This window comes from Urocitellus parryii, chromosome 5 (assembly GCF_045843805.1).
Source record: "Urocitellus parryii isolate mUroPar1 chromosome 5, mUroPar1.hap1, whole genome shotgun sequence".
In the NCBI taxonomy this organism is placed as follows: Eukaryota; Metazoa; Chordata; class Mammalia; order Rodentia; family Sciuridae; genus Urocitellus; species Urocitellus parryii.
In genome coordinates, this window is record NC_135535.1 from 140,954,217 (window position 1) to 140,971,420 (window position 17,204).

At 30.9% G+C, this 17,204-nt stretch overlaps 1 protein-coding gene across 1 annotated transcript in view; it reads right to left on the reverse strand.

Moving 5' to 3' along the window:
• Positions 1-17,204, reverse strand: part of LOC144255071 (protocadherin-15-like) — a 452,955-nt gene that overhangs the window by 320,463 nt on the left and 115,288 nt on the right. The window contains 1 exon segment of the mRNA XM_077799103.1: positions 6,870-6,982. Coding sequence (XP_077655229.1) covers positions 6,870-6,982 — 113 coding nt within the window.

Genomic DNA, 17,204 nt, shown 5'->3' on the forward strand with positions numbered 1-17,204 from the left:
TGGATGTTTCAGTTGGATCTGGCAATTTAGCTTATCTTACCTGGAATGAAGGTTGCTGTTACACTAAAAAGTTCCCCAGAGTGAGCTAATTATTCTTGCATTTCTTATGCAAGTGGTTATCACTTTTTACTCTAAGCCTTAAATTTCAATTTGGACTTGAAGGTTCGAAGTAGAGTGGAAGACCTCCATTTATGTAATGAAATTATCTATAGAGTTCTATCTTGCTCCCTAAAGTTCAACAGTGGCTTTGGAGCCAAAGCTCTAATACTGGCCAAAGGTTACACTTTCTTTTTTCTAAATTCATGCTTAGGGAGAGATGGCTTGTACTTCCTTGATCAAAGTTCACATTAATATGCGTTACTAATGGATAATTTTAAATATATTCCATTGTTTCTTGCCTCCTTGTAAATTATACCGACTTAAAAGCTCTATATCATCCTCTATTTAAACTTTAATACTCTAAAAATTGAAGTTTACATAAAGAGTTTGACAGTATCTTATGAAAAATACTTTAAAACTTACAAAGCCATATGATAATTTGTCAAATAAAATACAAAGAATTATTCTGTATGTAATACAATTTGTTTGTTTGCAAGATCATAAATGCAGTAGAAGACCACTTTCCTAATAGAAAATAGTACATTTTCTGTTTGATCAAAAGGAAAAGATATGTATACTAGACAGATTAGGGGAGGCCTTATTAAATGACAACAAAATAAAACTAAGACATTTCCCAGTTAGGGAATATTTTTAATAAAATGAAATATATTTTGTCTTCACTTAAATTAGAATATGCCCATTTGGTTTATAATGTTATATAATGAAAAAAGAAATCTTCAAAGCTCTTGTATACCTTTGAATAATAAAAATCTCTCTTTGTTTAAAGATGGAGATATAAACTGAAACTAGAGTGAGTATAGCCATGTCCAATGATTCACAGAAGAAAAACTGTCTCTCTGGGGAAGACCACAGCTTCAAAAAACTTCCATTAATCACAGGTATGTATATCATCCTGTTTGGCTAGTTTTTTAAAAATGAGAATTATCTTAGTTATACCTAGTCATCCAAACCAGAGACAAAATTATGATAATAATGATATAATGCTATTCTCTTCTAACTAAGCTATGTTCCCTTTATTTCTCTCTGCCCTTTTCCTCCCCATCCAGCAAAGCAGCCCCGTCCTATTTTGCGTTTTGATACTATTTCCACAGTTTTCTCTCAACCAAAAAAAATCTCACCAAAATGCTTTCTGTGAATTGAGCAACTGAAATTATCCATTATATATTATCTGAATTTAAAAAAATAGTCATCAACGTAAAAAATTTAAGATCTCCAAATGGATTGTTTTTCAGAGCCCATAAGGCACTGAGGAGAAGGTTAATATTTTTCCTATATGTACCAGACTGTTCTCGAGAAATAAAATAACCAACAGTCCTATTTAGTCCACAGATTTCCCAATATTATTTTTATATTTCTATGCAATAACCCAGAAGTTGGTGAAAAAAAAAGTTTTCTTGGGAAAAATTGTGTAGGATGGCTGAGGGAATTTATATGTGGGAGCAGGTGTGGAGTGTTGAGATACAGCAAGGATTGCTCAGGAAGCAGCTTTATTTGAACATTTTACAATATGTGATCTTGCTGTGGTACTCCTGTAATGACCTTTGCAGACAAGAGGACCTTGCCAAAATCTAGGTACTGCAACTGGAAAAATTGCCTTTTTTTCTTCCAAGTAGTTGGAGTTTACCTGCAAAGAAGCCAAGTAAAATATCACCTCTGTGTCTTGTCAGCTTGCACACTTGGAAAGCCAGTGTATTCATCTACTATATTCGACTTCTGTTCTAACTAACCCTGCAGAATAGATAATTGTATGAGACATGAGGTCTCCATACAGTTTTTTTCTTGTTATTAATTCCCATAATTGGCATAACAATAATTAACTTTGCCTTAATATTTATAATTTTTAGAAATTTTTCAGGAGGAAATAAAATGACGCAGTACTATTGCTGAAGAAACAAAAATAAGGTTTTATGTGGTAATCTACTACAATAAAAAAAAGTAAAACAAAAATTTTAAAATTTGAATATTTACCACTGTATGAAATTGGTCAAGAAGTTTTAGAACATGCATTACTTATCCATGAAAAGACTGCTATTTTATTACTAATAGCAATATTGCCTGAAATTTGTATGGGATGATTTTCTCTAAAATGTAAAAAGGATCTTCACTTTTGCTCACCTTGGGGACCTTGCTATTGGAAAAACAATATGAAATTATTCTTTACTAACCTGCTTAACTAAGATTAGGTATGCAATAGAATAAATGTGTCCCCAGAATTCATGTCTTGAAACCTCATCCCTGATAAAATGTTATTAAGAGATGGTGGCTTTGTGAGGTTGATTAGGTTGAGGGTCAAAGATTTATGAATGGGATTAATGGCCTTATAAAAACCTCTTTAGATGGCTCCCTTGCACTTTTTCTTCTATATAAGGATACAAGAGTTTGGCACCTGCAACCCAGAAGAGGCACCTCACCACAACCCAATCTTGCTGATCACAAATCACCTGATCTCATTTTTCCTACCACCAGAACAGTGTGAAACAAGTTTCTGCTGAGTATAAATCAGTGTACACCATTTTGTTATAGTTGTTCACACTGACTGACAGATGAGAACATGTTGTATGTGTATTTCATTCTTTCAAGAATCTATACGACTAAGAGTACATGGCCAGAATATATCCAGAGATCTGAAGGTGTGTCATTCATAGAATTTGCCTTGCTTCCTGTGGCTGGTCAAAAGCAGCCCTGATTGTGTGTGTGTTGGGGGTGAGGGGGCCTGAACCCTAGGTCACTGATGGCTTCTATTCCATCTCTCCCAAAGGGAGAATTTGTGGTCTTCTGTTCTCCTCTTTTGTGTTTATGTAAATAAACTTATAATGCACACATCATAGAGGAAAACAAAACACAGTAACTTGTATTTCACATTCAATGAGTTTTGGTAGTTCCTTCATTTCCAAAGGAGATTTCATCATTTTTATTTGAAGAAGTGATGCCTGATAATCTGTGACTCCACATTCTGTCTGAATCTGACACCTGTGATCTTTTAACATGACAAAAATCTCTGGTGGAGATTCATGCAGGTGGCAAAATGTAAAGTGACATGAAGGCAATATGCAACAGCCTGATATATTTTCATTATTATTGGTTCATTGATACTCTATTGGTGATGTGGGAACATGGTTCACATACTAGGAAAAGAAGCTAAGGCTTGAGAGATGATTTGTGTGGGAGGAAAAACTAAAGACCATAAAAACAGAGACCACACATCTAATAAAGGGAATAGTAGGCCCAAATCTTCATCATATTGGATTAGGCCCCAATTTCCTTAACACGATTCTTAAAGTGCAAGAAATAAAATCAAGAATTAATAATGGGATGGATTCAAACTAAAAACCTTCTTCTCAGCAAAATAAACAATCAATGAAGTGAATAGAGAGCCTACCTACATTTTGGGAGCGAATTATTGCCAAAAGCACATCAGATAGTGCACTAACCCCCAGGATATATAAAGAACCCCCAAAACACCAAAGAAACAAACAACTAATTAATAAATGGGATAAGGAGCTGAACAGATACTTCTCAGAAGAAGATATATCATCGATCAACAAATATATGAAAAAATATTCAACATGTCTAGTAATTAGAGAAATGTAAATCAAAAGTACCCTAAGATTTTATCTCACACCAGTCAGAATGGCAGCTATTATGCATACAAACAACAATAAGTGTTGGCAAGGATGTAAAGGAAGAGGCACACTCATACATTGCTGGTGGGACTGCAAATTGGTGCAACCATTATGGAAAACATTATGGAGATTCCTCATAAAACTTGGAATAGAACCACCAATTGACCCAGCTATCCCACTCCTTGGTTTATACCCAAAAGGACTTAAAATCAGTATATTACAGTGAAGGGATGTCTAGAGTACTAATATATTGACAATAATGCCTTTAAGATACCGCACTTTTAAAAATGAAAGTGTATTTTTGTGATTTGTTTTAGCTCCACACACGAACTAAATTCACCTAGTATATAAAATATGCTTTCATATTCTACTTTATAGGATTTTTTAAACTCTGTGAATATAGTGATCATATATCTTATCACCCAAATTGGAACAACTCTTTGAATGAAACACGTGCTACAGACATTAATTCAAGGACAAAAGGCACAAACATGAACTATTCTGGGCAACCCAATGCATGCTTCACAGAATGTATTCCTTTTCTAAATATCCTTAAACAAATGTAATTATTTGAAGTTTAAGATAGAATTTTGAAATAGAATATCCTTCTCTCTTTCAGTTGGACATGTTTCAATGCTTTAATGTGCTCAAGTTTGTGAACTACTCCATTTTCTCTTTCCAGCTTCACCTTTACATTTTTACTTGTCAGTATACTGATTAAATCAGTGGCAGAAATAGAAAAAAATGAGGATGATAAATCTCTAATTTGTGTCCCTCACCAGCTGTTAAATGCTCACATGTTTTTTTAAAGCACAATTGTTCAAAGTCTAAGAGATGATACTTCATTTCTTTTATTTTTCTTAGCTTCCAAAACAGAAATTGGGATCTAGTCCAACAAAATCTTTCACAGCCAAGAAAAATGAGGCATTATTAAAATAAAAAAGGGGAAATGTTCAAAGGCATACTACAGGGAAGTGCCAGACTGTAGAGTTTCAATGGATTCCTGAACAATGCCACAAAACTCAGCTATTATTCAAGCAAGAGGCACATTATTATTCTTACAGATTGATACCTTTGCTTATTATCCCCTTGATTGCACACAAAACACAGCAATTTGAGTCTAATAACGTCTGTAAAAACTTCTATTAAAATATAAAATGGTATTAAAACATAAAGGAATTATCTATGACCAGTTCTAATTGATTTTTTTTCCTATAATTGATGGACTAAGTTATACAGTACTCAGGACAGCTGACTTTGATAATAAAAGGGAAAAAAATGATTTCTGATTTCAAATGCACCAGTTTGTTTTGTCAAGTTTCTTAACTTCCACAGAGAGCAGCACCACAATACTCCAGGTAGATGACAGTAGATCATGGGTACATGTTTCTTAGTTTTATATAGTTCCATGATAATTAAAATCATCAATGAAAGTTTAATCACATGTGTAGCCAATTTATATAAGTGGTAAAAGTAGTGTTTCTTGGTTGAATGACTCCTACTGCCTTACTGAGTGAAATCCAAGGAAACTGTATCCATCCATAAGATTCTCTCCATGGTCTGAAACTACAGCTCATTTCTATGTTAACTGCTTGTAGCCAGCTATGTTTGCCTCCAAGCTTTTACTTTTGTTTTCCTTAGGTTCAGACACATTTCCCACTTTCACTCATTGGCCAAACTTTTTCAATCTAGCAATATTTAGCATGGGGTAATATTCAGAAATTTTTTTTCTGGGTCCACAGATTAACTTAAATGTATTTTTTTCTGTGCTCTGTTATTTTTATTTATGTGACTTCTTATTAGCACTAGACATTTTATTTTTGATTTACCTGTGTCTGGAATGTAAGTTCTTCCAGGCAAGGAATTACTTAATAAACAGTTTCCAGCTCGTATACTAAAATGGGTGCAAAGGATATATCACCTAATTTGAATTAAAATTAAATGTCCGTATACAAAATATTTTGCAGTTAGATGTATGGATAGTTAAACCATATAGCCATTTCTAAGAAACAATAATTCTGTACTATGAAAAGAAAATTCTTGTAACTTAGGTAAAACTAAATTTGAATCTCATTTTTACCTGATCAGTCATGTAATCCTGAGCTTTAGTTTCCCTACCTGAGCTTTAGTTTCCACAGTTTGTATAAATGAACATACAATTAAAACTATGGCAACAATCCAATGAAAAGTGTACAGAGATAAGTATGTATAACATGTATGCTCCATAAATTTCTATATTTTACTTCCTTTTTCTTTAATTATTTTAAATTTAAATAAAGAAGAAAAATATTTACTTTCTTAGGAGCAAAAAGTAAAGGGGAGCCTTTTGGTAGCTAACTATTTTGTATGCATAAATATACAAATTCACACGATATAAACTAGAGTTACTCTGTGTCTTTGCTGCTAGCCATTCATTCACTACAGTTCCCTTCTCTCAGTCCCCATCTCTGTTTGGCAAATCCCTACTCTTCCTTCAATGCTCAATTTAAATCTCACCGTCTCAATGAAGTCCATGGAAATCAATTGGAAAATCATCCAGGTTTCTACAGTACCTCTTTTCTGATTTCATGTTACATATTATTAAATCAAAATTGTAGTGCAAATTACCCTAGCTTTCAAACATATTTCAATCTAGGATGAGCTTTCAACATAAAGAGTAAAATGGAGCATCTATTAAAAGAATCTGTTGTTGAGCAAGACATTTCATTCTTATATAAGGATTAAAATGCAACATTAAAATATTATTAAAATAAAAATACAAATCAAGTACATTTTAGGTATACTCATTGATTATTCTTTTGTAGTCCAAAGTTAATTCCTTTTAGTAAAAAAATGTTGCAAGACATAATAAATTATATTATGTAGAAATATGTATATATTTAACTAAAAATTTTATTATATATTAAAATATTAAGTATTTTATTATATAGATTATAAAGTTGCTTTAGAGAAAAGCAGTATAGTATATTAAAAATGTACCTAACGTTCTTTTTTAATCAAAAAGTTGGTTAGTTGCTATTCACATTCATTTTAATATTTAAAACATAAAAGTGCCTACATTAGCCTCTGCTTTTCTTTGATTAGCATTTCATAAATACAAGGAAATTAGACATTAGTTTAATTTACCTTAATAACCAAATCAAATTTCTGATGAAAGTCTCTGTTTACAGGCTCCAGCAGACTAAGTTCTGCAGTCCTAGGATGCATATGGAAAAACCGTGGGTAATCCTCAGGAGTCCCTGGAAAACATTGACATTTCAGCACATAACTGAGAACAAAAAGTAATATGTGTATCTGCTTTGTCTATTTTCCTTCATTAAATGAGCAACAGAATTACAATTTCATTAGTAAATTAAGTTTCAAAATTATGCAGTCTAGGGAAAGCAGACACAAATGTGGTATATAATTAATTAGTTTATGAGTAAGAAAATGGAAAATATTTGTTTGAATGATTTTCCAAATTTTTTTATTAAGAGAGCTCTTTAATTAATTTGGAACCTCATCACATGAAAAGAGATATTAAGTAGAAGAAAAGCAAATTTTGGATTATAAGATTACATTTTAATGGTGCATAAATCTTAATTATAGCCTGCCTGGTCTCTCTACATATCTGGTAATAAATAATGACTAGTAATTTAAACCAAATATCATAATGCCTGGAAACTAATATGAACATGCTCTGTTTCATCTCAGTATTTTTTTTTACAAATAAGTATTTAGTTTATTATGTGAACCACATAATTTAGAATGTAGGTTTTGATGATACTTTTAATGACTAGGGTGAATATTTCTTAAACATTGATATTTTAGTAGAGTTGAAATACCCTTCTTGCAGAAATTCCCTTCAACTGTATATCTTACGCTGTGTAAATACAACATTTTTTTGTTCTAAAGTAAAGAAAATGTTAAAGTCAAATCTTGGATGTCAAATGTAGAAGTCAAATCAAATTATACTGATGATTACTTAAACAGCCAATCATAATCACCCCATAAACCATTTCCATTTTACTGATAAGAATTTATGTAAGTAATCATCAATAACTCTGTAATTTCTATTTTATAGACAAGGATATGGGGAAATTGAGAGTATAATAAATTGTCCACATTAAAGAGTTACACTTATATTTCTGTATTCATATCCAAATGTATGATTATTAAACTACTCCTCTGTTTAGACAAAGAAAGAAAGAAAGAAAGAAAGAAAGAAAGAAAGAAAGAAAGAAAGAAAGAAAGAAGGAAGGAAAGAAAGAAAGAAAAGAAAAAATTTCCTGGACATTATATGAGAAAATAGAAAAAAAAATCACTAAAACTGACTTGAAAGTCCAGAAATAGTAAAAGTATAGAAGAAATTTACTGTATGATACAGGATTACCTCTCCTAGTAGGAGAGTCATACAAAAAATGATAGGATGTACTCAATTATTCACAGAATTTATTAGAATAAATCCAAAATGGAGAAAATATTCATGTATAATCAATAATAAAATAACACATAATATAAGCACTAATAATAGGTAAAAAAATATGGATACATTTTACTCTAATTTAAGAGTAGGCAAATCTTTGCTACTATGGTTCAAAGTCAGGAAGCAATAAGAGAAAAGAGAAATTAAATTATACTACAAAATTTCATGGCAAGAAAACTAACCAATATAAAGTCATGTGACAAACTGGGAAAAAGATTCCAGTTTACATCAGAGACTAACGTTTATATCCCTGATATATACAAATTTATCACTTAGACAAGAACAGAAACTAACAATGCATTAAAAATAATTGGCATTTAAGTATGCACAAAAATTCAAAGGAGAAAAACAAATGATTTTTGGTTATATTTAAAGATACTTTTCTCTATACTTAAAAAGATAAATACAAATTAAAACTACACTAAGGTTCCATTTCTCACTTGTCACATTAGCAATAGTCCTACTTGAATATTATACTCGACTGGTGAGCCTGCAAGAAAATAGGTAGTTTTAGAGAGCTGTGGTGTTATCACAAATGTGCTGCCACACCTAAGAAGGAGAACTAGAAATAATGTATAAAATCATATTGTTTACTTTCTTTCTTTTATTTTTTTAATTTGGCAGTGCTGGAGATAGAACCCAGGACCTCACATTTGATAAAGGCTCTACAACTGAGTCATGAGTCCCCAGCTCAATGTTTATTTTCTCACTCACACATCCTACTTCTCTACATTTTTGGATTATAATAAAAGATAAATACCCAACTAAACTTACATCAGTAGTGCTCTGAATGAATAAATGGTGATACATCTTTTAATGGATGAGAATTCAAATGTAAAAATGAATAGTGAATATCTTTACCTACTACTGTATTACCAATATATTAAGTGAAAAGGGCATTTGGGAAAAAATAACTTGTATTTTTCTGATTTTTTTAAAGAAAGAACACACACTTAAAAAATATATAGTATATATAAAATTCAAAGATAAATCATAACACTATAACTTGTTAACATATAGGAGAGAGGGAGGGAGAGAATAAGGCATAGATATTGAAACTAGACTTCATTAACTATATTAACCATTTTTTAAAAAACTTGGATCCATGTAAATATTACATATTATTATGAAACAAATTAAATTTTAAAACATCTCAAACTTTAAAATATAAAATAAAAAATCAATCTGTGTTTTCAGTTGGTGGCATAAGTACAAATAGAAAAGAACTACCCAAATAACTTTAAAAGATACTAACTTACTGGCATCATCACTGTAAAATAGTTTAAGAGTATGAGAAATTACAAAAAAAAATTACACTGTCTACCGTAATAATTTTGTAGGTGGTAGTGTTGATATTCTTATGCTAAGATTATTGTGAGAGTATTTTATAATAAATTAAATGAGTAATTATGTGGAATTTTAATTCTAGCATTCTCAGCTTTGAAAACTAGTGTTAACAGTGAGATCTAAATACACAATTAAAGAAAGTAAATAAAAATGCCTAGGGGATGGGGTTGTAGCTCAGTGGTAGAGTACTAGTCTCACACATGTGAGGCACTAGGTTCGATCCTCAGCACCATATAATAAACAAATAAATAACATAAATAACATAAAAAACAAAACAAATAAATAAATAAATAAATTGTCCATCTACAATTAAATTATTTTTTAAAATGCCTACAGTTACATACTGGATTGACAGTAAGTTTAAACTCACATTTTAGTTCTTAAGGAATATAACACATATTCCATAGCATGGAACCCAAAACGAAGAACTAAAAACAATGGCCAACTTAGAAACCATGAACTTCCCAGTGCTTTATGGTTTTGAAACAGTATTTTGAAATACCACCAAAAATAATTAAAGTTTTTGTAAAAGATCATTGATTCCATATCCAAGGGAGGAAATCAAGATCAATGTGAAGCACCTTCTTGTACCAGGTAGCAAGAAAGATATCAAAGAAAACTGGGTTTATGTCAAAAGATGTCAAGAGTCAATAAGTAAGGGTTTTCTCTGGCTAAGGATGGGACAAATTGAGCAACAATATGGGTAATGTCCATAATGATTTGAAAGAAATATTTAACTTTGTAAGTTCATAATTTTGAAAAGAAAAACACTTTGTTGATCATCGATGGATGACACTTAGAAAACATTTTGAAACCTACAAAATAAGAAACAATATTCATTTTCTGCTTTTTCCAGCAAATCATTGACTGTCTTTGTAAACAAATAATTGATGAACTTGTTATTTATGAAATTATTCCAGCTAGTAATGAAAGAAATGATAAAATTAGCATAAAGATTTTATAGATTCTCAGAAATAGATGGATTAAATAATTGAACATTAGCTGTTGCTACAAAACAGTGACAACCAGATATTTTTGACTGCTGATAGGAAAGTTAATTCAATATTATTTGTTTGGGATTGGATTTTGCTTATCCTCCAAAATTATATGTGAAACTTGAATCACTTAACTGTATGTAAAGAAGTAACCTTTGAGGTGATTCAGGTTAAAAGAGGTCATATGAATGAGTCCTAAATCCATTGGCTTATGAGAAGGGGAAGACATGAGGTCATATGAGTGAGTCCTTAATCAACTGGCTTATGAGAAGGTGAAGACAAAGACACATTGGAGTGTGCACAGGTGCTTGATCTCACACACACACACACACACACACACACACACTCTCTCTCTCTCTCTGTGTGTGTAAGAGTACAAAGAAAAACCGGCCTACTGAGGACATGGCAAGAAAATGGCCATTTACAAGTCAGGAGAATAACCCTCAACAGAAACCAATCATGGAGACACCATGACCTTGAGCTTCTAAGCCTCCAAAACTGTGAGAAAAGTTTGCATTGTTTGAGGTATGTAGTCTGTGCTGCTTTGTAATGCCAACCAAAAAGACTTGCACACCAAATGTGGAATAGTTTTGAGGGACACACACACAAACACACAAAAAAGAAATCTTTAGTAGTGATTTATAGGAAATACAAAGGATGGGGCAATATGTAAAATTATACCAAGGAGAGCACAATGCACACTGCTGAAAAATTCCATAAAATAAATAACTTGATTTTTCTAATAAATACAACATAAGGAAAAAAAAAATAATGGAAAGAGAACCAGCACAGATTTTAAAGTGGCTTAAGAAAAATATCAATCACTATATGTGAACATTATACAAATTCCCTGCCAACCCCCATTCTAAAAGAAAAAAAAGGAACTGTTAAAATTATAACATTTGTGAGAAAAGCACAGTAACAAACAAAAGGATATTATATGATATTTTTAAAAGGTTGTTCAATATTTTAGATATAATATGATTTTGCAACACTGTTTTAAGTGGTTTTATTTTATAGACACATATAGTAAATATTTTGGGGTTGGAATATTACATTGAGATTTTCAAACTGACATGAGGGGACAGGTGAATAAGAATATAGATATATATTCTTATATATAATATAGATATATATTCTTATAATATAGAACAAAAATTTCACCATGTGAAATTTACTATTTCTTGAACTAAGAGGTATAAATGGTTATTTTATTTTAATATTTTCTCTAACTCTTTCTCTCTCTTTTTATTTTTTTTTTACTTATTTCTAATCAAAGTTTTTTTTTAAGGCAATAAATCTTAGAGTTGGCTTTGGTTGTATCTTATCACAGCTCTTATCACAGCAGAATGTAGCATTGCATAGAAAAAGATGAGACCAACACACTACACCTAAATGAATAACAGCAGCTGCTCTGGGGAAAAAAAGGTGTTTAACTTCAAGGGAGTGATACTTACTAGCAGGTAACTCCGAAGTTACTGTAGAGAAAACATTGTAATCTCTTTATTTATTAATGTTCTTCTTCATATAAAAGTCAAAACAGCCCTATGGGGAAGATATTATTTGATCTATGAAGAAACTAACACTTAATTTAGGCAAAATGTTATGAATTGTCATAGCTAGTAAATGACTGAGCCAGGATTCAATTTTAAGGTATCTATTCTGGAGTCCAAACTGTTTGCTATTATGCTATATAGTCTAGGTCCAATGAATTTCACACTGGCCCTGTGTGTGTAGAACGTTGATATTAAGACATCATTATAGAATATTAACTTAGCAAAAGTATAAATAGTAATTGAAAAAATACATCTCCTAGGGCACAACTAAGGGCTAATACAGTTTAATTTCCTATATTCCTTCAAAATATCATACTTTAAAAAATGAAAACAAGCTGTTCCATAGAATTGACTTTGATAGCACAAATTTAGGTGTAAAATTGAGAATTGTATCTTCCACCCTCAAAATTATACGTAGTATAGCAAATTTCAGGATTGTAACTCATATAGTCAACAGAATTACTGGGTTTCAAAACCCTTATTGTTATGTATTCTAAGAAAATCTTATATTTTAAATCAAAGATAAATGGATAAAAATAGCAATCTAAAGCTCTTAGTGAAAAATTTACAATTTGGGATATTTTATATTATCTATGGGTTTGAGATGTAATTGTTAAACAATAAAATTCACATATATAAAAAGTATAATTTTGTGTTGGTCAAGAATCATCACCGCAATTAAGATAATGTACCTATCTAACATTGCCCAAGATTTTTCCTGACTCTACTCTTTCTCATCTCCATATCCAAATGCACCACCCTCTTGCAAATACTGATCATTTTCTGCCAGTACAGATGAATTTGTACTTCTAGAAATCTATTGAATAATTTGTAAGTATTTAGTATACTTTTGAGAGGTAAGGGCTGGCATCCTTTACTTGCCCTGATGATTTTGTGATCCATGTTTTCTTGTATATCAATAGTTTATTTTTTATCTTAGTATTATTTTATCATTTTGTTATACAAAATTTATCTATTTATATGTTGATGTGTATTTGAACTTTGTGTCTAATTACAAATTGGGTATATTAATTTATTTGTCTCAAGATAAATATCTAGGAGTGGAATGGCTAAGTCATATGATAGGTGTGTGTCTAAGCATTTTATTAACTTTTCTGGGGGTTACAGTCCTATAAATTTACATATATATTTCCACAACACAACACAACAACAATACATAAATTTTCTCTGATTTCCTTTGTGTTCAAATATTTTATTTTCCGGGATCAGCAGTGGAAGAGAGTTCTAGTTCCTCCATCTATACTTGAAATGTTCAGACTTTTAAGTGTTAGCCATTCCAGGTTATATATTGATATTCACTTTACCTTTAGTTAGCTTTTCTTAAAGGCAAAAGAGGTAGAGTAACTTTACACACACGTATTTGTGATTTACTATTTTCTATGATAAAGCATTTGCTAAAACTTTTGTCCAATTTATAATTAAATTACCTCATTCTTATTAAATTGTTTTTACATATTCCCAGTAGAAGTCCTTCATTAGGCTCATGGTTTGTAAATATACGCTCTTTTCTGTCACTTGTCTTTTCAATTAGTCATCCATGTCTTTTGAAGAACAAATGAATTTATATTTTGATAACATCAAATTTTTAAATTTTTTTATTTGTCTACTTTTGCAATATTTAAGAAATTGTTGCCAGTCCTAAGGTCACTTAAATTCTGAGAAGGTTTATAGTTTAGCTCTTATATTTAAGAATAGAAAGGCTTTCAAGTTACTTTTTACACATTGTTTGAAGTATAGTTTAAGGTTAATTGGGCTATATATGATTATTCAATTGTTCCAGCATCATTGGTTGCAAATATTAATTTTTCCTCTATTGAATTATTTTTGTGTCTTTTATTATTTTTCAAATCTTCTCTTATTATTTTCTAAGATGTTTATATATGCATCCTTTATGGGCATAGTACATCTGACCCTATAGGCACAGCTTATTAAAGTGGAGGTTAATAACCTAAAATAGTAATTATTTGTTCCTGTTTCAACAATTTTCACTTAGAAAAAAAATCATAAGACAGACATGGCAGCTGAACCACTATAATAGCAAACACCTGTAGTAAAGTCCTTTAATTCCTCTTGTTGAAATTCATCCTTCTGCGATATGTTAAAAGATTGCCTTGGATTCTGGCAGAAACTAAAGCTATTTTAAAAAATTCACTTTACTGTCAAGACAAAATCAAGTTCACTTGTCTAATTAACAAAGTCATATCCAAGAGAGCATAGATTTTAATATTTGATGTATGGGAACATGAGCATGAAACTATTGCAGAGGGGCACTTAAGCAATACTGTGTGAAATGTTTCTCTTTCTCCTCTAAGAATATCAATTTTCATATATAGCACTTAACTAGCAATGTGATGCACATATAAATCTAAGAATCCATCTACCAGTTGCCATGGAGACATATGGAAATATGTGATTATTCTCTAAATTTTAAATATGTTCATATGTAGGGAATAATAATTAGTCAAATGTCACTAATGAATACACCCACGATTTCCTTTGCTGGAATAAAAGCAATCATAATATGTAACTTATCTCCATATTATCTTTTATGAAAACATATTAGTGATTCCTGAATGCTGAGTATCTGGCAGAAGCTAAGGTATTAGTATATAAAATCATGTTCCAAAAACAAAAGTCTAACTTCAAATTCTCATTATATTCACTTAATTTATGTCATTTGGAAAAATGAGGCAAAACTTAATTTATCAAAAATGTTATTATCCCCAAATATCTCCACAATTCTGTGTTTTCTCCACATGAACCTTCATTACTTAATCTTGGAGTCATAGTGAGAATATGTCATTTCTCTGATATTCAATGCATATGCCACTTCTTTCAGATAACTAAAACTATATTGATAATTTTAATATTATTTTTCTCCAGGCTTTAAAATCACAGTTCTTTTTGTATTAACTTATTGATATGTGCAAGTCCATATGCCCAACATAACCTCTAATGTCTTGCTAATCTATTCATTAGTCAACATTCTAGAGAATGGAAATGCATGAGGGAAATGTAACTCAGGAACTATGTGCAAGGTGATGCAGCATTTGAATGACCGCACATAGAGAAGTCCCTTGTGTACTTTGTAATACCAGGGGAAAACACACACACACACACACACACACACACTCACACAAATACACACACACGCACACCACACACACACACCAACACACAAATGTAATAAGTTATAACAAGCAGAAAACACTCTGAGTTTTCTCTGCTAATTGTAGTATCTGAAAGATACAGTAGGAAAAGTTTAGTGTCTTCGAACATTTTTTTCCTTTGATCAATTTGATATAAGCATTGAAATCCATATCTTCCTTCTGACTTTTCCAATATTAGTATTCTGTACATTAGACCATAATCATGATAATTAAAACTGAAAATACTTCATGAAGGTTTATAAAACATCTTGAGGATAAAAAAAATATTTTATTTATTCATTTTTATGTGGTGCTGAGGATAGAACCCAGTGCCTCACACATGCTAGGCAAGGGCTCTACCACTGAACTACAACCCCAGTCCAATAAAATAATTTTGAATAATGGATTTGCCCTATATAGAATTATTGGCTGACATATTTTTTTTCTTTCAGCACTTTGAATGTACTACCTTATTGCAGTCTGGCATCCATGCTAATGAGAAACCCTGCTGATCTTATTGAGGATGAATTGTTATGAAAAATTGTTCTTTTTTTTAATGGCTTTCAAGATTGTTTTGAGGGTTGGGGTCATAGCTCAGTGGTAGAGCCCTTGCCTAGCATATGCAAGGTCCTGCCTTTGATTCCCAGTGCTACAAATAAAAAAATAAATAAATAATTGAAAAATAAAGATTTCTCCTTGTGTGACTTGATATTTTCATTAGGATGTACCTATGCATTTGGTTACAATCCCTTTCAATATACCCTAATTTAAGTTTATACAGCTTCTAGGATGTGTAGATAAACATTATTCCCAAATCCATGAAATTTTGGGCCATTATTTATCCATACATTCTTTCTCTCTACTCTTTACAAAACTCTTACTTTCCATATTTGTTATAACAAATGCTGTCCCACAAGCTTCTGAGGTTACTTTCAGTTTTCTTCATTCTTTTTTCTTTCTGCTTCTTAGATTTCATAATGTCAGTTGATCTTTCCTCACATTTCCTGGTTGTTTCTTCTTACTACTTAAGTTTGCTACTTAGTATCTCTAGTGAAACATTTATTTCAGAAATAATTTTTATTTTATTTAGTTCCTTTTAATAATTAAATTTATTTTTGCCATTTCCTCTTTGACAAGACATTGTTCTCATGCTTTTATTTAGTTATTTGCACAATGTGTAGTAGTTGGTGGTGTTATTATCATCAGAAAGAAAAGTAAAGCATATTTAGCTAAAAGTAAAGTTATTTAGCTCTCTTCTTGCATTTAAAATCAGAGATTGAAATTTTTGTCTAATGAGTTCAGAGTCTGGCTTCATCAAGAACATATTCCATTGATATTTCTTTTTCTGTATTGGCCATTGTATTATTTTTTTTCTGGTTTTATAATTTTGTTTATACTTAGACTTTACAAATAGTATTCTGTAACAACTCTAGAAATCATATTAATACTCCACAGAGTTTACTAATTTAAGTTTACTATAGTTGTGCTTATTTTAATTCTGATATTTTCATATTAACATTCTAAAGTCTATATTCTTTGGGATATATGACTATTGAAGTTAGACAATAATTATTACTTTAAAAATATTATTGGTACAGTAATTATTATTTTAATTGTTAAAAATAATATCTTTTACACAAATGGAGCAAATGAATTTCTTAATTTTTGCTCAGGAGCTCTTTATGCATGTTGGATCACATGTTTATTTTTCCTCAAGTTTTCCATATGAAACCCCATTTTAACATTTACATATTACTTTTTGTGGAGTCTCGAGGTTGGCCAGAAATGATAGAATGTAGAGCCTTTTCAAGAGTGTGATTCTTGTTATTATTTTTCTGAATTCCCAGAAATGTGCTGAATCCTTTAAAAATCCCCTATGGACACAATTCTTTACCTTTTCCTACAAAGTTTTTTTTTTGTTTTGTTTT